Here is a 25,731-nt window from a genome sequence, read left to right on the forward strand (position 1 = left end):
CCTAAACCTACTTTAAACAATAATGCCAGCAAAAACCAAACATTATAACATCAAATTCTAACATAATTTGCAATTTTTAAACCTAACCTAAACATTAACATTTTGCTAAAATTATGAAAACAACACCCTAAACAACCTACATTGCATGTAAATAGGAAGAAAGGTACTTACTTGTATTTACTTGAAGCAAATTGGATGATTTTCGTGTAAATGAAGGTTTGGGTGATTTTGGATTAAATTTGAATGTTTTTGCATGTGTTTATGTAAACCAGAAACTGCCGTTTAGAGGCCTAAATGATTTTCGTGCACAACAGTGTCTGTGTTCTTAAGATACACATATCAACGGCAGCTAACAACCGATGGGCCTAAGATACACATATCAACGGCAGCTAACAACCGTTGGATTTAGAGGCCAGTTAACTGCCGGCGCATCTTTCAATGATAATTAACCACGGTTGGAGTTTTTTTTAGTAAATTACTTGTGTCAATTCCACGTCAAAAAAGCAATTTTCCTTTGTATTTGTCAACATGTTGCCCGCGAAACATGCTTTACTGAACTGAAACAGGGCACGCCGCCGCCAATAACACATTTCTGCTTCTTCACTTTCAAAAGCAAACACACCAGCGTTAGCATTGTTGCTGCTGTTCCTCTGAACTGAAGCTGGGAACATTAATCACCAACATAACCATCCATGGCATTCATCAAATCAAGGGTAAACTTTCACTTACACCATTCTCTTTCCCCTTTCTTACCACACACTTTCAGACTATGTTCTTCTTCACCTCTTGTTTCAGAACACGACACCAATGACAACAACACCACTCCTCAAAACACAAATCTATCTCCCGAAGACACTCACATAGTCGATAAATTTCACACCATCATCAAAGACCACTACCGCAAAAACCCTAACCCTAACGCCGTTTCACCTTCACTAAATCTCTCCATACCTGATCTTTCAATCGAATTTTCCAAAATCTCAACTGTTTATTCAGTTTCCCCCTCAATCACCCGCCGTGCGATCGAGAAATGCAGTGGTGTTCGCCACGGTATCCCATTCCTTCAATCCCTAGCTTTCTTCAACTGGGCCACCACGCTAGAAGGCTTCCCATCATCCCCTGAGCCTTACAATGAGATGATTGACCTCGCTGGAAAGCTCAGGCATTTCGATTTAGCATGGCATTTGATCGATCTGATGAAATCGCGCGGTGTTAGAATAACGGTCAGCACGTTCTCTGTTCTCGTAAGGCGATATGTTAGGGCTGGATTGGCTGCGGAGGCCGTCCATGCTTTTAACCGTATGGAAGACTATGGTTGTAAGCCTGATAAGGTTTCATTTTCGATTGTGATTAGTAGTTTATGTAAGAAGAGAAGGGCTAGTGAAGCAGAATTGTTTTTTGATAGTCTTAAGCATAAATTTGAACCTGATGTTATAGTTTATACTAGTTTAGTTCATGGTTGGTGTCGTGCTGGTGATATAGCGAAAGCAGAGGAGGTTTTCAGTGATATGAAGGAGGCTGGTGTAAAGCCTAATGTTTATACTTATAGCATTGTGATTGATTCGCTCTGTCGGTGTGGGCAAATTACTCGTGCTCATGATGTTTTCTCTGAGATGATTGATGCTGGTTGCGATCCTAATGCTGTTACTTTTAACAGTCTTATGAGGGTTCATGTGAAAGCTGGTAGGACTGAAAAGGTCTTGCAGGTTTATAATCAAATGAAGAGGCTTGGTTGTGCTGCTGATACGATTAGCTATAATTTCTTAATTGAGAGTCATTGCAAGGATGAGAATCTGGATGAAGCTGTGAAGGTACTTGATACAATGGTTAAGAAAGGGGTTGCTCCTAATGCATCTACTTTCAATTCAATTTTTGGATGCATAGCTGAGTTGCATGATGTGAATGGTGCACATCGGATGTATGCTAAAATGAAGGAACTGAAGTGCATGCCTAATACGCTGACTTATAATATACTGATGAGAATGTTTGCTGACTCAAAATCTATTGACATGGTTCTGAAGTTGAAAAAGGAAATGGATGAGAGTGAAGTTGAACCTAATGTCAATACTTACCGGATTTTGATTTTGATGTTTTGTGAAAAGGGGCACTGGAATAATGCATACAACTTAATGAAGGAGATGGTTGAAGAAAAATGTCTAAAGCCAAATCTATCGATTTATGAAACGGTTTTGGAGCTGCTGAGGAATGCTGGACAGCTTAAAAAGCATGAAGAGTTGGTCGAGAAGATGGTTGCTAGAGGATTTGTCTCTCCTCGTCCTTTGTAGAAGTTGCTTCATCCTTGAGCTGAATAAAAGAACTTCCAAGTATGAATTTAGAATTTTGGCGTTTCTAATCATTCTAAGTGAGATTAAATGTTGGTTTAATTGGTTAGAGTGTTGTTGTTGTTTGAGTCTTTTAAATTTGATTAACTCAATGGCCAGGACTATAGAATGGTGGTGTTGATAATTGTTATAATATAAGCAAGACAAAATGTTGGTTTAACTGGTTATAATGTTTTGGATGGAGTCTTTTTAATTTGATTAACTAGATGGACATGATTTATTTATGGCAAAACTATTAGTGTTCTTGAAGCAAATTCTTGAGACTGTAATTGCAAGTGTTGTTTTTGTTGCTGGGCAGGGTATTCAATTTACCACTTGCTCTCTGAACTACTTAATTTTTGCTACAGGAGCCCTATATGATTTGGCTGAAGGAAACAATACATGCGGTGCACATTAGCGTTATGTCCCTGCTGGCATGTTGATCATGGAGATGCTAACAAGTTGCATATTAAAGAGAGACTGATGCTCTTATATGTGGAAGGAGGTAACTCTATCAGTGAGATTGAACCAGTCTGTTTCAGGTTTGCCGGTCTGATTTTACTCGGTTGAAAAACTCATTTTTGATTATGTGGTAGCAAGCCTCATTAACTACAAAACCCCCTTTAAGCGAAACAAGCTGCAATGTGCAATGTGTTAGCTGCTTGTAAGACTCTAGTTGGCTTAGTATCTGGTTCTTATTTAAAATTTGTCCTTGGTTTGCTGAGAAAATGTTTGATGGTTGTAATAATATATATTGAATTGGATTAGATGAAGGTTAGGTTAGGTTTGTTATGATTTTGTTTTCTTCCTTTTTTTTTCTTCCCTTCAATTTGAATATTGTTACTATGATAATTTAGATTGTTTTTCACAATTGATAGTCTGGATTTCAATAAGTTTAGACTATTGGAGTTTAATCTTTTGTTTCCTAAATCATTATCCCTAATACCTGTACTTCTAATTTTTTGCTTTAGAAGCCCTGAATGGTTTAGCCAAAGGAAACGCGATGCATGCTGTGCACATGCCATTAAAAAAAATGCTGTGCACATTAGCATTATACATGTCCCTGCTGGCATGTTCATAGATTTGCTAACAAGTTTGCATATTCAAAAGAGAATGCGATGCTGTTATATGTGGGTGGAGGAGGTAACTCTATCAGTGAGATGTAAACCATTCTTTTTAGTGCTGCCTGGTCCGTTCTTTACCTAATTGAGAAACTATTTTTTATTCTGTGTAGCAAACTGCATAAGTTAACTCCAAAAACCCTTTAAGCTAAGCCAGCTGCGATGTGTAATGTGTTAGCTGATTGTAAGACTCTAGTTGGGTTCTTTATCAGAGAAAGTGTTTGATGTTTGTAGTGATATATATTTAATTGGATTAGATGAAGGTTAGGTTCATAATTCATATGATAATTTAGACATTTTTTTAGAATTGATAATCTAGACTTATACACCACATTATGAAAAGAGCAACTGTAGCATTTGACCGGATTTTTGGTTCATGCAATGCAAACATGAGGTTTTTAATAGTTTGGGGAAGAGGGAACCAGATTTAGATTCTCTCAATTGTTTTTTTTTTTTTCAGCTTTTCTCCATTTTCATTTTTCACCATTGAAATACATCAACTATTTTTCTTTACCCGAAAAAAATTGAAAGAATTCAAACCCGAAGGAACCATGTTGTTTGTCCTATAAAAGAATTAGTAGATATTTGTACTTGTCCCCCGTGAACTTAACTCAGTTGGCAGGAACGTTGTATATTATATGTAGGAGCCGGGGTTCGAACTCCGAACACTCCAATTAATCACCTTTATGAAGTGAATTTCTAGCCACTAGACTATTAAAAAAAAAAAAAAGGATATTTGTACTCTGTCACACAAAATGATTGCACAAATAAAAGAACAATTAATAGTGGGAAATGAATATGACATGCAAGGCTAGTAACTACTACGCGACAAGCAAATACAATCATTTACGTACGTAGTTTCTACTCTCAGTTTCTCACCAGCATTTCATTAATTTGTTCACACTGTTTAGGGTAAAGTTCTGCGAACTACGTACGTAGTTTGCCATATATTTATTTCACACACGGAGATAAGAATGACCAAATTCCCCTCTTTTATGAATTGACTATGATTTACCAATGACATACACGTGCGCGGGTCCTAGAATATTATTACTCATATGAATCCAAAAAGAACACTCTTATCATAAGATAAGTTTAAGCAAGAATATGTGGCGCCTACAAGAAAAAGTTAGTTAGGTACTCGTTTCTTAATTACACTTTCTTTCGTTGATCTTTCTTAATATATTACATTTTTTTTTTTTATTGAATGCATTTTAATTCTTGGTAATAATCAATATTGCCAACACATGTGGTATAAGGAGTTTGGTTCCCATTAAGGTCTCCAGTTTGAGTTGTGTGAAAGAAAAAATTTCGTGCTGCAAGAGCTTTATTCCTTTATACGGTCTATTTTGTTCATCTTGGATTATTTGGGGTTCAATGTGACGTTTCCGTCTACCAAGAGCCAAGAGGCGAGACAAAATAATTTACCTTGAATCAGATTAGTTGAATAGCAATCTTGGGAAAATATGTTACTATTGGGATAAGCCACACACCAAAAATTGAAAATCATAATACATCACATATAAAAGATTAATAGTTTGTCTCTATAAATTTAACTCGGTTGACAGAGACATTACAAAATATATGTATGGCTTGTACTCCAACATTCCACTTATTCACCTTAAAAGGTGGGCCAGTTGCGCGCAGATACATTGGATGGTCAACAACCACTGCAATGTAAAATATGATTTCATCCATTAAGTCTATGTTTGGATACCCGGTGGAAACAATCAAACGTACGTCCTTCCCATGAAACGCGATTTCAATATGTTTGGTTCTCTGCCAATACTCTACCGACGCCGTAAGTTTCCATCTTCAGAATTGATTCTTAGAGAAGCTGCTATTCCTAGCTTCTTGAAATCGAGTTTCTCAACCACGGAAGTACATAGTACCGATTTGTCTCTTTTGCCCTTGAGTCTCATCACTTCATTTCACATCCCTTTTTTATATTGGACAAATCCCTCCACCTACCTTCGAAATCCGTGGCTCCATCTCTCACTACCGATTGTTGTCTGCTTGATTTTTTTTGTTGTTGTGTAGTTTTTTTATGTTGCAGAGATTTATGAATAAGGTTGAAGAATATGCTATTTTGGAAGGAAACGGGTGGTTTTTGGATTGCTCCATGAAGGCCCATCAAAGCCTGTCTTATGACCCAATAGTTTTTAAAAAAAATCTATAAAACGTAAAATTTAATACCTAACTAAAAATACGTAAAAAAAATTAAAAAATGGAAATGAAAATAAATGAAATCTCTTTCAAAAAAATGAAATATGTTTTACATGGATCAAATGAGATACCTATTTTGGTCATTTACATAACGAAAAGCAATTTTGACACAAAATATCCAAACAATATTTTTTCGCACAAATAACTTCTATCATAAAGGTATCCAAACATAAATTACTTTTCATTCAACTCACTTTTAATCAAAATCAATTTTGTAAAATCAATTCACTCAAAATCAATTTTCATCATCGCATAATCAAACACACGTAAGTGAGTTATTTTAAAACCGCGTTCCATGGTCGCTTGGATCAAAACTTCACAAAAACCTCATAAGTAGACAAAATAAAGCGCAAACCAATGTTCCATGGTAATTTCTACTCAAACTTTTTAAAAAATAAATAAATCAAGATATGCTAAAGGCCATGTTGTTTTCACAAGTTTCATGCAAGTATTCCTACATAGTAATACCAAAATCATTTATTAAAGGCTTAATTGCACTTTTGGCCTCCTATCTTTTTAAAAGTTGCGATTTTGGCCCTCTAACTAATTAAAATACAAAACAGTCCCCTATGTATTGGATCTTTGGCAGTTTTGGCCCCCAAGGCCACTTTTGATTTAGTCTTCGCTGACGTGGCACCCATATCCCTTAAGCAAGGTGCCACGTGTCGACCATTGTGGGTACCACGTCAGCGAAGACTAATCAAAAGTGGCATTGGGGGCCAAAATTGTCAAAGATCCAATACATAAGTGGTTGTTTTGTATTTTAATTAGTTAGGAGGCCAAAATCGCAACTTTTAAAAAGATAAGGGGTCAAAAGTGCAATTAAACCTTTATTAAAAAATCTGATAATGAAAAAGACACCCAGCTAGTTGCTACATCAACGGATTTGGATCCTCAGCTGCAGTATCTTCTGCTGCAATGTCTACGGCTAAATCTGAGCCATTGGATTAAATAAATAATTAATTAAAATAAATAATAATAAAAATATGAAAACTGCCCAATTACATCATGTCGTGCGCGCGTTATTTTGTTTTCGAATGGCAAACAAGAACACACAACTCAGTGAGTGAGAATGACAAAATCTTCAAAAATCAGATACACCGTCTCTTTCAACAATCACCTATTCAAACCCCTAAATTTCTTTTGGGTGCGGTATGTGCCGATTCAAGTTGCGAAACGCGATTTGAAGAACCAGGGATCAAAATTTTCATCGTTGAGTGATCAGTGGTCCTCTATTCAATTCTCATCATCTCACTTCTCATCTTTCTTGCGGTTCAAAATCTGGCATATACATGTTATTGGGTTCTGTGAATTGGGTTAAACCGGGAGATAAGTTTTTCAGGTTTTAACATTGATAAAACTAAAAAGAAATTTTGTTAGAAATCACTGCTTAGTGCTTCCTATAAAATGGATAAGTTATTGAGTGTGGCTCTGTGTGTTTTGCTATGTGCTTTGAGGTGGATGGTGAATTGGTGAGTAATTTTACTAAGGAGTCACAAGTGATTTTAACTAATATTTCTTCTGCAATTTTCTGGTATTGGTGGCTTAGCTTTAAAATTGCCTCAGTCTCAAATTCGGACAATTATTAGAATTGTTTTTGGAGTATGATCGCATTTTTCATTGAGTTCGAGTTGGACATCCACATCTCAAGCCATGCTCTTGTCATAGGATTATGTTTGTATTTTGCCATGTGAGTTGTTGGGTTGCAATTAGATTTATTGGCTTTACTGGATTTTGTACTGCATTTAGGAGGTTTTTTTAGTAAAAGTTAGTTCTCCTTAAATAGAAATATGGTCATTGGGTAATGGAGCAAGTTGTGTGGACTTATTATGCATGCCTTGTGGCTTGGTAGAGTTTGGTTTGGTTAGTGCATACTAGTTTGTAGGATTTGAAAGTGCAAAAGAGATTGTACAAAACTGCTATTAAGCCTTTATTTTTTTGAACATGTACTGGTTTGGAGTATTATATCATGTTGCTTGGATTTTAAATTAAAAAACTTATTTTAATGATGGTACAAACTCATTTTAGAGAAGTTAAAACAATATAACTTTTGATTATTTAAAAAAAAAAAATACATTATTAAATTCATTTCTTTTTTACTTTTGGAAGTCACGGAATATGCAAATTTGGCAAAATGTGTCGGAAACCTGTCAAGTTATTTTTGAATGTACGCGTAAGTTGTTACAAGGATGGAAGGAAGTGTAACGCCCTAGTTATTTATTTAATTATTTTATTATGTCGAGTATACATATATTATTATATATGATGTTTGATGATTTATGCGGAGTATATATATGCATATATTTGTATATATGTGATTTTTTGGATGTTTTATGTGGTGCATTATTTTATTATATGGTTTATTTAATAATAATTAAAATAAGTATGAAATAGTAATTATTTTGAGGTTTGAGGAAATAATAGGAGTTATTAGAAATTATGGGGAGTTAAGTGTAATTAGGAGGGAGTTACTTTTAAGAGGAAAGTTATCAGAGAAGTCAGAATTAGTTTTACGTAGAAGCAGTTTTTGGGAGAAAGCAAGAGAGAACCAAAGAGGAACCAAGAGTGGACTTTTGCTGCACATTTCTTCTGCAATTTTAAGGTAAGGGTGAGGTTTACTTCAATAGTGTAGATTTTAAATTCTGATTTTGTGTTTAACAGAGTTCTGGTGAAAATTGGGAAATTATGGGTTTTGTAAGAATTGATGATTTTGGGGTAGAGAATGTAGTTCTGGTGTTAGAAATAATCTCTGAATGTATACAGCAAGTCAATTTACATCTGTAAACTAATTTGGGGAGTGAATTGAAGAAAAATGGGATTTTGGGGAAAAACATGTTTTCTGCCCGTACAGAAGTTCATCGCTCGCCTCGCGAGCAGCTGTGCTCGCCATGGCGAGTGAGCAACTTCATAGCTCGCCTCGCGAGCAGACCAACTCGCCATGGCGAGTAGCCCATATCAAAACTTGATTTTTGAAAAGTTGTTATAAGATGTTTTGGGGATGGTTTAAGGTACCTGGATGATTTTAATGATGAATGGTGAAAGTTTTGGATTAAAAAGATGAACAGGGAGCTTAGAATTGGAGTTTGAGTGAGAAAATGTCACTTTTTCCCGAGAGTACCTGATTTTCACTCGCCTCGAGTTCGCCTTGAACTCGCCATGGCGAGCTAGTGTTTTTGTGAACTCGCCATGGCGAGCAGATGAGCTCGCGAGGCGAGTTGCACAGTTCCTGAGTGCTAACTTGCTTGTATGATTAGTAGTGGTTTGAGGTTGTTGGATTTGAGCATAGTTATATTTAATTGTGCATTGTTATGGATTGATGAATTGCTGGTTGTTGTTATTGCTGATGGCTATGATGTATGATTATTTATTAAACCATACATGTTGTATTAATTGGAGTCACATGGAGTTGCATTGCATGGTCAGTTGTATGTAGATATACACAGGTAGGTCCATTGCATATGCATAAAACAGCGGTGAGGGCTTCGGTCCTGGAGTACTAGTTGCTCAACAGCGGTGAGGGCCTCGGTCCTGATGAATGCTTTAACCATTCAAAAGCGGTGAGGGCTTCGGTCCTGTTTGGTACCACATGCATAATGCATTTCATTAAGAAGTCTAAGATGGTGTCTTAGCAGTGGTCATGTCATTTGCATGAGTCTTGGTTGTTGTTCGGTTTTATCTGATGTTGATGTTGACGTTGAATATACATTTATTTATATATATTCATTGTGATCTTGATGTGTTGTTGATGTTATTGGTAATATGTACATTGTATACATACTTGCTAAATGGATTATTATGGTGATGTTGTTGTGGTTTGTGAATTAAATATTGATATTTGCAAGATTAATATGTTTGAGGTAATAGGGTGTTAGATTCATTTGATGATTTTAATATCTATATTTATTGTTGTGAATCTCACCCCTTCTGCTTGAAAACGTTGCCCTTCCTATGGGTAACTTGCAGGTGATCCTGAGTAGTAGGTGGTGGCTCAAAGTCGTGTCTAGGGCTCTGATACGTGGGATGGGAATTATCATTTTTGTTATTGTTGCTTTTCCTTTCCATGTATCAAATTTTGGAACTTGTGGTGTGGAGCCTTTTTGTTGTCTTTGAACTATGATGTTGAATTTATGTTAAGGCCTTTAATGCCAAAGATTGTTGTTGGATGTTCATGAGGTTATGGATTTTGAAAACTATTCCGCTGCTATGTTTTCATATATATAAGTTGATTTGATTAAATAGTTCTATTTTCTATTTAAGAATTTTGAAATGACGTGTAGCATGCCCGTTGTGGGATTACTCTGATGTTTATATGCTATTTTATTGCTTTTGGGTAACGGGGTGTTACAGGAAGCATATATGTGTAAAGCTAGGCTGGGGGAGGGCGAACAACACCGTATCAGCCGACAGGAGCAGCAGTTCAGTGCTGGGAGAGGGCGAACAGCAACCTGCTATGCGTGCTGTCAGCACCATATCAGCTGGCGGCAGCAATTCCACACAGCAGCAGCACATCAGGTGGCAGAAACCAGGCACGGGAAGGCTTAAGTGTAATGTTGACGCGGAATTCACGAGATCCTTGAATGTTATTGGTGTTGATATGTTTATAAGGGACGAAGCTGGACAGTTTGTGGCAGCCAAGACGCTACGGTCTAGTCCTATATGTGAATCGGGTATAGGTGAAGCTTTGGGCCTCTCATACGCTATCCAATGGGTACATGAGCTGAAACTCACTAATGTCGACTTTGAGATGGATGCCAAAAGGGTTGTAGATTATTACAATAAGGTAAGCAATGATATATCTGAATTCAGCGCAACCATTGATGATTGTAGACGTTTATGTTGTTATTGGTTTGAAAACTCTAAGACAAAAAGAGCTGCGTAAGGGCCACCTATATGTTAATTATACAAAAACAGCTGCTCCCGTATAACAAAAGAACGCATACCCCTTCCTCATAATTCACATAGAAAAAACTTAGACAAAAAACTCCAGCAAGGCTGCCACCCCCCAATACCATACCATTACCTACACTACTGTTTGAAAGAAAAACAAACCAAAAGCCATAGCAACCAACATCCGTGCATGACCAGCCCTTGAAGCATGAACTGGAAAAAAACCACCCCACAAACAAAACCAAAGACAGCTACTGCACCTTCAATTTGTGTGAGTGTGTCCAAATGTTTTACATTTGTGGTTTCCACACAAGTATTCATCCTCATTTTATACTTTGGTTCTAATTATAACAATATAGAATTCATTTACTTTTGTAAACAAGAAAAGCAAATGGATGTTTTACTTGCATTGACATTTGACAGCACCTAATCAAACAACAAAGAAATAGTACAATAATTGTAAAAGGGGCTTATGTAAAGCAACACCTAATTAAAAATTCATGATAACACTTAAATAACTAATCAAAAATAGCAGCTAATAAAAAAAAAAACTCATGTCAACACTGAATTTGTATCATAAGCTCTTCAACATCTCGATACAACTATGGGCCTCAATTCAAGTCTCTGGTACCATCATCAAATTGCTCCTATAATTTAAAAAATGCAAATTAATATTATATATATAGATTTGAAAGTGAATCGTATAATTTGAAATTTACCATCAATAAGCTAGTAAAACTAGCAACACCGAATTGACTAGAAGTTCCATCGTCTCCCTACATAAAACCCAAAATAATTTAAACACTAAACATAGTTAAGGTCATTCACAAATTCAAATTGTTATTAGCTAACCATAGATGGTTGATTGTATGCATTATTAAGCCATATAGGTGCGCTTGTAATTGACGATGCAAATGGCTGTTGACGTTGTAAATCACTAGTGTTGGACACAACATATTGCTTTTGACTTTGTGGAGCACTTATGTTTGACACTTCATCCCGCCTCTTTATATTTTTGGAACCCTGCTTACCTTTGTTCTTCTACACGAAAAAAAGGAATATAAAGGTAAGCTTATGTAGTCAACAAAAACAAAAAATAAAACTAAATATATTAATAATACCATAGGTTCTTGAATTTGTGAAGCAATGGACTTCGCACGTTTCTTTCTCTTGGCCAGTTTTGTTTCTACCCAACCTTTCCAACGTTTTGAACCCTTTGGACCTTCGTTGTTCTTAAACCCCTTTACTTGTGTTGCACAATCATTAGTAATTGATATCTTTTTAATATTGTTAGAGGTTCCATTCACTTGTTCACTACTTATTTGCATATTTTGAAACTTTAGCATTTGCTCGTCCAATTCATCAGCAACTTCCTTAAGAAACTCAACAGCTTCTGGACTTCTACATCCTTCTGTGACTATCCTAATAAAGTGGGGACAAATTTCCTTATAACATTGTGCTGGAGATAAATCCAAGTCTTCTACCACATGACTAACACCAATAGTTTGTGAAGCTCTACTTCTTGCTATCTTTGTCCACCTCTTTAAAATATAAGGCTCAGGCACTGATGTAACGTCCGTATGAATGAAGACTTTTAAGCAATGACAACAAAGTATGCCAAAGCTTTCAAATTTACGACAAGAGCAACAAATTGTATTCTTTTCCAAATCGAAGGTCACTTGCCATTCTCCCATATTCCTTTTCTTGGCAATAACATAAGTAGATGATGATGTTTGTATGTCCATGCTTTTCACAAAGCATGCTTCAAACAACTCATACTCACGTTGGAATAAGTCGAAAATAGTAGGAGTATAAAGCTTGGACACTTGTTGCAAAATATCAGAATATGAGTTCTTCAGTCTTGGAATTTTTTGGCGTGCTTCAAATTCACACTTCAATTCTTTATACCGCTTTTCTTCTACAACATCTTCAAAACGCTCAAAAAATTTAATTAAATCCAAGTTCTTACTCATAAAATTTTTAATATCTGCATTCACACTTTCACTAAGTTGAGTGCTTCGCATCCCTAATGTCAAAGTCTTCTTCATGTAACAAGATGCCCATTTCTCCTTTATATTGTACATTCTTTGCAACCAATCATTTTTCTGAACACCATACTTTATAAGGAGGGATGTCCAACCATCTTCAAATTGTTCTACATCTTCATAACCATACATGCATTTCTTAAAGTCACTAAGAAAATAAGATTCCCCCTTCATTAAATTTCCTAAGTGTTTAATTCCATTTTGCATCAAGTGCCACGTACATAAACCATGGTAAGCTTCAGGCATAACCTCGGCTAATGCTTTTGCCATTGATTTGGCTTGATCAGTAAAAACTGTTTGAGGCATTTTCTGCTTATGTGCTTCTAGAAATGTCTCAAATAGCCACTCGTATGACTCGGCAGTTTCGTCATATAATAATGCAGCTCCAAAAATTACGGCTCCTCGATGGTGGTTAAATCCCGAGATGATTGCTAGTGGTCTGTGCGAACTATTTGTGCAATATGTTAAATCAAGAGAAACAACATCACCAAAATAACTGTAATCAACCAGCATCCTAGCATCTGCCCAAAACACATTGGTGATTTGATCTTCAATATCTAGCTGATAAGCATGGTAGAAAGTTGGATTTTCTACCGTCTTTCTTTGAAAGTATTGCAATAAATAGCCGGCCTCCCCTTGTACCAAACTTCTTTCTCTTTTTTTCCGAAGATAATTCTTTTGATCAAGACGTATAAAACCCAAGTTAGTTCTGCCTCCTACTTCTTTACTCAATAAATCAAATGATTTCTTTTGTTGTACACCGACACTATCAGCTAGTTCAATTTGTTGACAATGAATTTCAGAAACCTTTCGTTGAGACGACAACATATGAGTTGTTTCTGGCAAAAGTAACTCGTGGTTGTGGTCCTCCACAAAATCATGCACCATCAATTTTCCATCCACATTCTTAAGTCCTAACCTTGCTTCACAATTTGTTCTGGTCTCTAGTCTTGGATTCTTTGTTTTATAATCTCGCTTGTCTGGCTTTCGCATGCCTTCTTTGCAGCAAACAAACCTACAAGAAGAAACTGAACCATCCTTTTTTCTGTGTGTATAATCTTTCCTCACTCCGAATCCAACCTTACCACCGTAAGTGTTCCAGAACTCCCAAGCATCTTCAAAGCTACAGAAAACCATATCTACTTTTGGCTTCCAATCTTCATTCATCTTGTATCAAAAGTCTTAAAAATTCCTAAAAACAAAAAATGTATATCTTATTTGCGGTAGCCAAATGTATACCTTATTTAATTATAAATGAGTATAAACAATCTAAATTATCATCGTAAAAGAGTATATATAACTCACAAAAGAAACAATTATACATGAATATAAACAATCGAAATTAACGTAAAAGAGTATATATAACTCACAAAAGAAACATATATATAATATTTAATGTATCACATTTTAAAATCAATTCTCAACTCTGTTGGTTAGTTTTTTGTAATCATAAAAGTGAATGAGGACAAACATGTGAAATAATTTGTTTCTTATATAAGTAATGAGGACAAGCAAGTGAAAAATATTACAAGTAAAAGTAATGGATCAGCATATGAAATTAGTTATGACCAATGGAGAAAAAACAATAGACGTACCTGAGATTTGAGACAATCGAAAAAGTAAATAAGGGCAATTGAATATTAGTGTTCTTTGTGTTTTGGCACAAGCTAGTTAGTTTTTGCAGCAACGATGAATAACTTCCCTGGTAGAAACAAAATAACGCGCGCACGACATGATGTAATTGGGCAGTTTTCATATTTTTATTATTATTTATTTTAATTAATTATTTATTTAATCCAATGGCTCAGATTTAGCAGTAGACATTGCAGCAGAAGATACTGCAGCTGAGGATCCAAATCCCTACATCAACTACAACATGATTTTTATCATCACCAGAAAATTTAGCGCCAGCTGTTTCACGACTGTATTAAGAATTGTTTATATTTTTTAAATAGAGTTGTAGCTATTTTTTTGTGTGTGGGGGAAGGGAAATATTATATGGTACGGAACAAACCAACGAATTTCGACGAATTGTACTACAAGCCACCCATGATTGCCACCAAATGCCAAAATTATATTATCTTAATATTAAATAAAAAAATCTCTAGCGGCTTGTTTCTTTTCTCCCGTAGTTTTTCGTAGTTTTTCTCCCGTACCAAATAGCAAGGAATTACAGCTATGTTGTGCATGCAAAAAAAAATCATAAATCCTTAAAAAATAACAAAATAATCACAATATAAGTTATCTCGTTATTTTTGGTTTATAAGACGATGAATATCAATCTTTATAAACTTATATTTAAGACTTTCGCATCCTATCCAATTAATGTAAACGGCGAGGTAGCCTAAATTGATCAAACACTGGTACCATATTATTTTTTATATTTTGTATAACTTATTCTTACAAATTTGGCCACTAAATAAGAGAGAATGATGTCACATTTTATTGCTTAGATTTTTTTTCCTTCTAAAATAGTTGGAATTTGTTTCCGTCCGCAAATAAATGTATAACTTGTTGTTGTGTGCAAGTGTGAGTTATATGTCACACATCGGATAAAACAGTAAAGGTTGAACATCTTAAAAATAAGTGGATCCATAAACATATTGCCTTAAGGTCTTGGGTAAGAGTGTGGTGTCTCTCTTGCAAGTGTGGTTGTTCTAGCCTCGGTGTGGATGGTCCCCCGAACTCCTCTTTGTGACCCAACAGTGGTATCAGAGTCCCGGTTCGACGAAGGGTACGACCGAGGCCGCCGGTCAGTTGCGCAGAAAGCAGCAAGTGGCTCCTTATGTGGACGGTCCCCCGAACTCCTCTTTGTGACCCAACAGTGGTATCAGAGTCCCGGTTCGAAGAAGGGTACGACCGAGGCCGCCGGTCAGTTGCTACGACGATACATGCAAAGTAAGAGCATGATGAATTGATGGACTCATACTTAAAATGTTATTGTTCTAGCCTCGATGTGGACGGTCCTCCATAGCTTCTCCCATGACCGAACATAACTTATTCTTACAAATTTGACCTCTAAATAAGAGAGAATGATGTCACATTTTATAGCTTAGATTTTTTTTTTTTTAAATAGTTAGAATTTGTTTCCGTCCGCAAATAAATGTATAACTTGTGTGAGCTTAGCTCAGTTGGTAGGGATGTTGCATATTATATGCAAGAGCCGGGGTTCGAACCCCGGACACTCCACTTCTCCACAATTAAATTGTGTGAGCTCTAGCCACTAGGCTACATAACAAAAAAAAAAAAAAATAATAAATAAATAAATAGTGCATTCAATTTGTCAGACATTATACATTCAATTTAATGCCGTTCGAAGTCACACGGTTTTTAGTTGACCACACCTTTTCTACATGCCACCTTTCTTGACATATTCATATATTTCAAGTATTATATATAATATACCAACTTTGGTATAATCAACCATATTGTTACGACTAATTAGTTTCACCTTCAAAGCTTCGTCAACAATCCAAGATATATATAAAGAGAGTCCATCTACCAGAACATACAAAATATCAAACTTCAACCCTTTAACTAGTTCAATAACCTTATCAATCTTTTTATTCTACACGTGTGATCATGGAGAAAAACCTTAAGCTGAGGAACAAGATCTTGAAGATATTACCAAAAACTATCACTATAAACTTTCAAAACCATCCATTCAGTCCAGGTAGGGATCACAAATCAAGACAAGATAACGCAACAAAGTGGGCAAGACCTCACGGTGTCAAGGGATTTTCAGGTCCAATCCAATCCATAATTCCACGTGAAGCTAGAAGAAAGTCCAAAGATATTAATGGAATTGATTATGAAGAACCCACTTCACCAAAAATATCGTGCATGGGACAAATCAAGCACAAGAAGAAACAAATAAAAAAATCGAAAGACATGGAAGTGAAGAAACATGTAAACACTTTTCAAAAGATGTTGTTTCATGTTGGGAAACCAAAATCTGAAGGAAGAAGGAAATCAGATGCATGTGCAGTTCAAGATAAAAAATATGCAATTGAGGAAAGAGCAACACATGTGAGTCAAATGAAACGTTTTGCAAGTGGACGTGACACTTTTGCTAATTTTGATTGGAAGGCTCAAGTAGCACCAGAAGAAATAGATAATTACTATTCTGATGAAGAGAGAATGCAAAGTGATGATGATGATGATGAAGAAGAGTTTAAGATCCCTTTCTCTGCACCTCTTGGTGGTGGTGTTGGTGCTTGTAGTCTTGGACTTGATTTGAAGCCACGAAAAGAAATTAATCTATGGAAGAGAAGGACCATGGCTCCACCTAGGCCTCTACAACTGGATCCAGTAAATTAGATCAAACTTGGTTCTTAATTGCTCATTAAAATATGAAGACTTGTTCTTTCGATTTTTTTATTTTATTTTTTATATTTGATTAATTAGTTTAATAGGACATTTTGTAAAGAACTACCGCCAGATTTGTGTACAAATATACGTAAGCGTGGACATTAGTTGTGTTATAAATTATTTCAATTTTTTTATAACAGATTATTTAGATTTTAGATATACTAGTATGTTGAGATGAGTGGTGAAGCTAGTATGCTTTTTTTAAAGGTCTAACATACATTTAAATTACAATCTTAGGATAAAATTTACTTATTGATGAAGTCACAAATTTTTGCTGGCAATCTAATTAATAAAAAACAATTTAAGTCGGGAGATTTCATCACTATTGTTTTTTCAGTCAGCAAATAGTCATTTGGTATTCAAACGTGTCATGTGTTGTGTAATTAAAATCATTGAATATATCAAAATAACAATAACATTTCTGAATTTATTTTTTCTTAACGAATTCGGTATCTTAAATGTCTTTTGTTTACTAGTTTTTCTTCTTTTCATATAACTATTTTGTTATTAATCAGTTTAGTCTATAAAATTAACAAAAGTCATATGTATAATATTTTTATAATTTCAATACATTCAAAAATTATGGTATACTATTTCTAACATTCAGGATAAAAAAGAAGACAAATCACTCAAATTGAAAGAATGATGAATTTCTTTCGATGGGGTCATTCGAGAGGTCAAAGTAGAGGTATTAACTGACTTTCTTGAGATAAACGGTCTATGCACAAGAATGATGAAGGTATGCATAGTTTCAAAAATCTACCTACCTTTAATCTAGCTATGTTAGGAAAACAGGGTTGAAGACTTATGACAAATCCTGATTCGTTGGTAGCTCGACTTTATAAGGCAAGATACTATCCTAGTTGCAATTTCTTTGAGTCGACTTTGGGACATAAGCCTAGCTTTGTATGACGAAGCATAAGCAATTCTAAATTTATTCTCAAAGCCGGAAGCAGATGGATGATAGGTGATGGTGATGATATCTCAATTTGGTATAACAAGTGGATTGCAAATGAAGTTACACTTATCGCACATGCTAATGAAGATTTTCCTCTAGCTGATCTAAAAGTCACAGATTGCATGCTACATGACCGCAAGGAATGGAATCTACCTTTCCTACAGTCAATTTTTGACCACCAGGTAGTTGAAAATATAGTCAACACACCGCTCTACCCATCAGTGACGGAAGATCAACTCATCTGAAGAAAAAAAAAATCTTGGTGAATACTTTGTTCGTAGTGCATACTATTTTTGTGTGCAAGAATTACTTGATATATACATCCCATTTCAAGGTACAAGGCTCTTGAAATCTAATTTGGACGCTCAAGATTCCCATAAAGGTAACAATTTTTATGTGGCGAATCTGTAGGAATTGCTTACCAACTCGTGCACGTCTAAAAGATAAAGGAGTCACATGTCCTATGGATTATACAGTGTACGGTGGGAAGTGAGGATACACTTCATTTATTTTTTCAATGTCCAAGTAGCTTAAATGTTTGGAGTATGCTTCCTTTCTTTTCTTCTATTTCTATTTTGCTACAACAAGATATGGATAGCAAGAATATTATTTTCAAAGCATTACAGGATTTATTATTTTCTAATGAAGATGTGGCTTTATTTTGTTGTGTGTTGTGGAGTATATGGAAACAAAGAAACAACAAAGTGTGGAATGAGGTAATTGATACTCAAGTTTATGTTGTGGAGAGAGCAAAAGCTATGCTTCATGATTGGCAAGATGCACGTAGGTTTCGCATTACATCTTGTGTACAGCCGCGACAAGAAGGAAATGTGAAATGGGTCAAACCAGCTCAAGGAAGATTTAAGTGCAATATTGATGCTTCTTTCTCACACCTAATAGAGTGGGAATAGGAGTTTGTATATAAGGATGATACATGCACTTTTGTTTTGGCAAAAACTGAATGGTTTACTCTAGTCTGTGAGGTACATGTTGGTGAAGCTCTTGGATTGTTATCAGCTTTGGAATGGGTTCATCAATTACACTTGAGAACTATCAATTTTGAGCTAGATGTCAAAAAAGTGGTGGATAGTTTTTCATTTGCACGTCAGGATGTTACAAAAGTTGGGATGATTATCCATAATTGTAAAACTATCTTTGAACAATATTATGTCAACTCTAGTTTTGAGTTTGTAAGGAGACAAGCAAATGAGGCAGCCCATAGATTAGATAAGGAGGCCACATTTTCTACTAGTTTCTAGATTTTGGTAAAATTATCATATTGTATTGAACACATTTTAAGTGATGAAATGACATAAGCTTCTTTTCTTTTATATATATGAGATTTGCTAGAACACACCCACTAGTTTTTATGTGGGAGTGTTTTAGCAAGCTACACCTTAAGATGTATTTAACTACTTTTTAGTTATAACTTGCTAAAACACACCTTCTAAAAAATAAGTGGGTGTATCTTAGCAAATGTCTATAGGAGTTGCTAACATACACCCACTTATTTTTTAGAATGTGTGTTTTAGCAACATTCACCTTAAGGTGTATTTAACAACTTTTTAGTTATATATATATATATATATATATATGAGTGATGATACCTGTACCACCCTATGTGGCAATACACCCTTTACACCCACACAAAATTCTGACACGTGGCAACCTGGACCCCACACAAATAGAAGATAAAGTGTGGTTGTGAGATGAACTTATCAAAATATCCCTAATACATAGGATGTACAATGGAGTGTATGAATAAAGAGTGTTCATGTAACATTTTTCTATATATATATATATATATATATATATATATATATGCGCGTAGTGTAGCTAGCTCACACATGTACTAACCTCCCCCATGTCAAGATTATTGTTGTTTAATATATAAAAGGAAAATTTACATTCACCTCCCTTAATTTTGTTTAAATGACATTAACAGTCCCTCTAATTTTCTGAAAACATATGCATCCTTGAACCTTCCTTCCCTTGCTAATAATCTACTCGTAACTTGCTCAAAAAAAAAAATCTACTCCTAACCGTCTGGATTTCTTAAGCATCTCATTCTCATCATTGTGGCTCTTGGTCACACCCATGCCTTCAAACAACATCCATTCCCGGTCTTAAAACGTCCACCGAGAATTATATCAATGTAACACTTCCTTGTTTTTTTTTTAAAGCAAACGATAATTAAATTAATAAAAAAACCAAAGAGTCAAAAGTTGGGGCGTAAAACTTGACCCAATAAGCACACAAAAAGTGCACGTCAATTCGAACAAGTAATTAAGACAATTAAAAGTTAAAACAAGGATTAAATATATTTTTGGTCCTTATAAATATATTAAATTTTCGTTTTAGTCCCTCTAAAATTTTCCTTCAACTTTTAGTCCCTATAAAATTTTCAATCACTATTTTTAAGTAAATTTTTGTATTTTTTAATGAAATTATGCAGAAATGTATGAAATATTGTAAAAATCATTCCCAAAAAAAATAAGAATTTTTTAATAAAACATGAATTAAATATGAATTTTTTACCGTAAAAAATATAAAAATTCATATTTAATTCATGTTTTGGTAAAAAATTCTAATTTTTTTTTGGAAGAGGTCCTTATAATATTATAAATTTTTCTGCAAAATTTTATTTAAAAATATAAATTTTAAATATGAGTTTACTTTAAAAGAGGGACCATAAGTAAAGATTGAAAATTTTATAGGGACTAAAAGTTGAAGGAAAATTTTAGAGGGACTAAAACAAAAAATTGGTATATTTATAGGGACCAAAAACATATTTAACCCTTAAAACAATGGGTATAAGAAACAAACAAAGATTAAGAGCACAACCCAACACACGCGAAACTAAATTATAAAAAAGATGATGTTTGAATTATTGGAGCACTAACCAACGGTGTAAAAGACCGGTGTATCGACAAGTCGTCAATACGGAACGGTTCTAAGAACCAATAACTCCCTGCAACGAACGACAACAAACAAAACGAGTCTTTCGACGAAAGAGTCTAACATCACACAAAGAGAATCATAAGGATATCAAACCGGAATGAAAATCAATCCCAAGACTGATACAAATATTAACAGTTAATACTTGCAGATCTCAACAAATATGAAAACATCAAAAAATTTAAACACCAATTTGATACCATGACCGTACGCCAGAGAACCATCTCGACAGATTCGAGCAGAACAACAACCTGCCGCACCAAACTAGATGAATTTTAGGATAAGAATATTAGATTTTTTTTGGTAATAAGTCGGTGAAGGAATTTAATAACAACGGCCAAATTATAATACTCCCTCCGTTCTATTATAAGTGAGTCTTTTGTCCATTTCACGTGTACTAAGAAAAAGTGTATAAAAGAAAGAGATAGAAAAATAGTTTTGAATGTGTTGTCAAGTATTGATGCATTCTTCATTATTATAAATGCAAAGTAGAATATATGGAATTGATTCTTTTTTTAGAAAAAAATTGACTCATATATGACATTTAATGTTGCTAATGTATATTACATTTTGATTGGTTGATATCATGAGAGGATAAAATACCCTCTAAATAAGAGAGGGTAATCTAGAAAAAACCGTTTATTTGTCATAAAATTAAGGGGTTTATATAGTTTTTGTCAATTTGTCATATGTTATAGGCTTAATTACACCACGGGTCCTTTATGTTTGACGTTTGTAACATATAGGTCATTTAAGTTTGTTTTGTAACAAATAAGTCCTTTAACTTTATAATAGTGTGCAACTAAGTCCTTCTATTAACTCACCGTCACAATCCAGAAGTCCTAGCTCAACTGGCAAAATGTCGAAATTGTTAGGCCGGATTCCATGACCGGGGTACGAACCCAGATACCTCCACTTGTGTGTGTGTGAGTATATAATGGCTTTGTCATTTCGTCTATTTACCAAAAAAAAAACTCACCGTCACAGAAACGTTGACATGGTTATGAAGTCTGTGATGTGGCATGCCAGAGGCTTAAACACTGCATTTTTGAAGTCTGAGGGAGGGAGTAGTATATGGCAAAACATTGCGTTTTGCAAAATAGAAGCTAAAAGAAGGGTTTGAAGAGATAGAGAGAGAAAACAAATCGGGGAAAACGTGAACCCTAATTTGGGTGAAAAATTTGTGATTCGAGTTGATTCGTATGCAAAATCGCATGTTCCTTTGACCTTAAAGGTTAGTATCGCTTTTTTCATTTGTTGATTTGATTTTGATTCGAGTTTTGTTAAACCCTAATCAAGTGTCATTCGAAAATTGATTTTTTTTTTTTTCAATTTTCCCCATTAAACTTCCATACCCATGTTTACCAGTAATCGAAACTTGATTTTTTTTAATCAAATGTTTGCTTTGCTATAATTGATGAACAGAAAAGCTTGTTTAACAACATCTTTATCATCAATTTAACATTTTATTATCTTAATTTAGTTATCCAAATTATAGATGCTGCTGCAAAAGCTATACAAACTTAGTTAAAAAGAATACTAACACATTCAACATGTTAATATCCTCAAGATGTTTAATTTTTTATCCGTTTAAGAGTAGTTTCTCTCTTATGACTGCCAACTCATGACTGTACGTTCAATTTTCATTTTAACTACCACTACCATATAAGTGGTGAGTGTTGACTGTTGGGTGATTGCATTTTCATATACACATTAAAGATGAACAAATATGTCCTTTATTTTTAAAAAGAAAGAGCATTTGAAGAAAGTAAGAAGATGTAGTTGTGAAGGTAGATGTATAGCTACTGAAGGTGCATCATAACATAACATCACACTTATCCAACGCTTCATAACATCAATCATCCAACGATTCAGACAACTCATAAACCGTAAAATAATAATGTACTTCACTCATTCACCATAGCATCCGTCAAATGTATGCCATGCTTTTGGTCTATACTTGCAGAGTCAATTGCAATTCTATCTATGCTTTCAAGAAAAAAAATTCTTTTAAGAGAATTTAACCATGTTAAATAAGATGCGAGATGTTTTGACACTTTGATAAAAAGTTAGGGAAAGTTGATGTGTACATTATCACAACTAAAAGGAGTGGAGAAATTCTTTTATAGTCACAAACACTACAAATGTATAGTGTTTAGACACACACATCACATGATTATTTTTAACAATGAAAAAGAAATTAATAATAAAATGATTTAATATTTTAAGAAATGACATTTTTATGTGTGTGTGACCAAACATTATTCATGTGTTTCTCCGATGAAAAAATGACTCAAAAGGAGTGTTTGTGCCAAAATCTTACTAGATGAGATATGCGCAACTTTTCTCACTTATTACAATTTTCTTAACAAATACTAATTAATAACTATTTTAATAATTGATTGTGACTAGCTCCACTTTGTATATTTAATTAATTTAAAAAAATGGAGGTGGCTCACGGAAACTAGATGAGAATGCAACTAAAAACAATTGACAGATCCAAGGCAAGTGCAGGCCAAATGTCGTGACATGTGTGTGGCCCATCTGTCTTGTGGAGGAAATATCGACCCACAAATGACATGAGTAAAGCCAAAAAAAGCAACACAACATGCATCAAAGTCTAGATCCAGATTCTAAAAGCAAAGGCATAATCACGTTTGAGTACCACAAAAGGTAGACAATAGTGGTCGCCACCTAATCACAGGTTAATATATAGCCATCTTAACATATGTTGTTTGTCCAAAACTCCACCTCATCATCTCCTTTTCCATTCAACTTTGAATTTTGGATTGAAATGCATCTTGATTTTTATTGATTTTTCCCAGTATTCATTATTTTTTTAAATTTAAAAAAATGATCTTAAATTGAAGGGTTTAGACGGGGCTCACTATAGTGCAGTTGCCTGCACACAACCCCCCACAAAGACCCATTCAGCATTGATACATGGTCTAATAGTTTCACAAAATGTGAGATCTCGGCTGTTCATTTGCAATCAGAAGGTGCATACAAAAGCAGTAACTATATTAAATCCAAACCCGCAAAGAATTATTTCGATCCGTAAATATGCATATCAATCAATTCCGCCAAAACACAGTAAAGCAAGCCTTTCCCTTTCGTTCTCCACCGTTTAATAAGCAAATCAATATCAAAAGTTCTCATTCCTTTTTTCCACTCATACCAATCAAATCATAAATGGCAACCATAAAAAAAACAACCCACTTTAAGCTAAATAAACCCCATTAAATAAATAAAAAAACGCAACTAAAGACTAAAATAGAATCCATACAGCAATTGCTCCTGAAGCATAGGAAAATTAAAAGCAAAACTACATTGCAAAAATTAAAAAAAAAAAAAAATAAAAGGAAATTACATCCAGTTCAAAAGTAACACCAAGTTAAACTCAAAATAGAATAAAATTATAGAATTTTTATTTTAATTAAGATACCTTAACTTCACGACGACCTCAAGTTAATTTGAATTATCTTCTTTTGGTTTTCTGCAGAGAATCATGTGCATAGGAGAGAAAATTCCAGAATCACCCCCTCTGGTCAAAAAGTCAGCAGTCTTGAACAGCATCTCATGAACATCAACGGTTCCTTTAGGTGCAATTCCCAAAGCAGACAGAACCGTTACCACAATATGGTTACGCCAATAAGCAATCCTACCCATTTTCAAACGGGTCCACCATGGATGAGACGGTGGCTGAGCCAGATCCCGTTCCTTAACAACCTCAAACCCAACCTTCTTAGCCGCTTCAGCTATATCTGCGTAGGTTCTAAGCCCAGGAAGAGCATCACCTCTTTCAATCCCTTGAATAATCTCAACATGTTCAGCGTTTTCAGCTACAAATTTCTCAGTAGTAACCCATTCATATGAAACGTAAAGAGCACCAGGTTTCAAAACCCTAAAAATTTCAGCGTAAACTTCTTCGAGATTAGGCGCGTGGCACGTGGCTTCAATTGAATACGCGCCGTCGAAGCTGTTACTGGGAAACGGCATCTTCAGAAAATTACCACAAACAACATCGCATAGAGAATCTAAACCAGCTTTTTTGTTGTGTAATTTTGCACGATTCACTTGATACTCGTTGATCGTGATACCTACAACGTTAGCGCGTGAGTGAGACGCGATAGCTCTCATGGGCCCACCAACACCGCAACCTACATCGAGAATTTTATCACCAGATTTAACCTCGATTAGATCTACGGCCATTTCTTCATGGAGGCGAGTGGCATCACGGTCAGATTTACCGGGAATAGCGGGTGAAAAATGGAAGGATTGACCCCAACCCCATTCGTAAATATCGGTAACGAGATTGTAAAATGTATCGACGAAATCTGGAACTTTCTCAGCGGTTTCGATCTCTTTTGGGCGGCGGAAGAAAGACCAGTATTTATCGTAACTGTCTTGGACTTTTTCAGCGGAAATTGAACCGCCGGATAGATCGGTGGCGCGTTTGCCTTTTCGTTCGGCGGGGCCGAGAACGCAGACGAACCAGTAGAGGCCGCCGGCGAGGAGAGCTCCGGTGCAGAAGAGAGAAAGGGTATCCATTGAAAAAAAGAGAGACAAGAGGAGTGTGTTTTTTGTTTCACTCGTAACTGTTCTTAAGTGAAGTGAGAAACTGATGTGTTGTGTTGGTGTCCTTTATTAATTTAATTTTTATTTTAAATTGGTGCTGTTTTTATTATTTTAGTGAACAGCATCTTTCCATCCACGTGCTTTGCGCGTGAATCCCGCTTAGTTGTTATCATCATTTGTTTAGTTTTTTAAAGATCGGGACAGCTCAAACATACAGCACATTTCTTGTTTTGTTTTGATTTCCACATCTTTGTTTTATTTTTATC

At 35.1% G+C, this 25,731-nt stretch overlaps 4 protein-coding genes across 4 annotated transcripts; 2 read left to right on the top strand and 2 right to left on the bottom strand.

Moving 5' to 3' along the window:
• Nucleotides 1–514: 514 nt before the first annotated feature.
• On the top strand, nucleotides 515–3,198 carry LOC11426023 (pentatricopeptide repeat-containing protein At1g20300, mitochondrial). The gene is made up of 2 exons (XM_003603783.4): nucleotides 515–2,324; nucleotides 2,690–3,198. Exon 1 carries the CDS (start codon nucleotides 693–695, stop codon nucleotides 2,283–2,285), a length of 1,593 nt encoding a protein of 530 aa, XP_003603831.1. The 5' UTR covers nucleotides 515–692; the 3' UTR covers nucleotides 2,286–2,324; nucleotides 2,690–3,198.
• A 7,490-nt stretch (nucleotides 3,199–10,688) lies between these two features.
• LOC112420307 (protein FAR1-RELATED SEQUENCE 5-like) lies at nucleotides 10,689–13,767 on the bottom strand. The gene is made up of 5 exons (XM_024779102.1): nucleotides 11,677–13,767; nucleotides 11,408–11,596; nucleotides 11,275–11,331; nucleotides 10,960–10,981; nucleotides 10,689–10,768 (listed from the first exon to the last, which is right to left on the bottom strand). The coding sequence occupies exons 1-5, from the start codon at nucleotides 13,765–13,767 to the stop codon at nucleotides 10,689–10,691; spliced, it is 2,439 nt and encodes an 812-aa protein (XP_024634870.1).
• A 2,249-nt stretch (nucleotides 13,768–16,016) lies between these two features.
• Nucleotides 16,017–17,130, top strand: LOC11428121 (uncharacterized protein At1g76070). Its single transcript, XM_003603787.4, has one exon. It carries the CDS (start codon nucleotides 16,183–16,185, stop codon nucleotides 16,918–16,920), a length of 738 nt encoding a protein of 245 aa, XP_003603835.1. The 5' UTR covers nucleotides 16,017–16,182; the 3' UTR covers nucleotides 16,921–17,130.
• A 6,900-nt stretch (nucleotides 17,131–24,030) lies between these two features.
• Nucleotides 24,031–25,526, bottom strand: LOC11436684 (24-methylenesterol C-methyltransferase 2). Its single transcript, XM_003603790.4, has one exon. It carries the CDS (start codon nucleotides 25,436–25,438, stop codon nucleotides 24,356–24,358), a length of 1,083 nt encoding a protein of 360 aa, XP_003603838.1. The 5' UTR covers nucleotides 25,439–25,526; the 3' UTR covers nucleotides 24,031–24,355.
• Nucleotides 25,527–25,731: the final 205 nt, after the last annotated feature.

Source organism: Medicago truncatula, chromosome 3 (genome assembly GCF_003473485.1).
Source record: "Medicago truncatula cultivar Jemalong A17 chromosome 3, MtrunA17r5.0-ANR, whole genome shotgun sequence".
NCBI lineage: Eukaryota > Viridiplantae > Streptophyta > Magnoliopsida > Fabales > Fabaceae > Medicago > Medicago truncatula.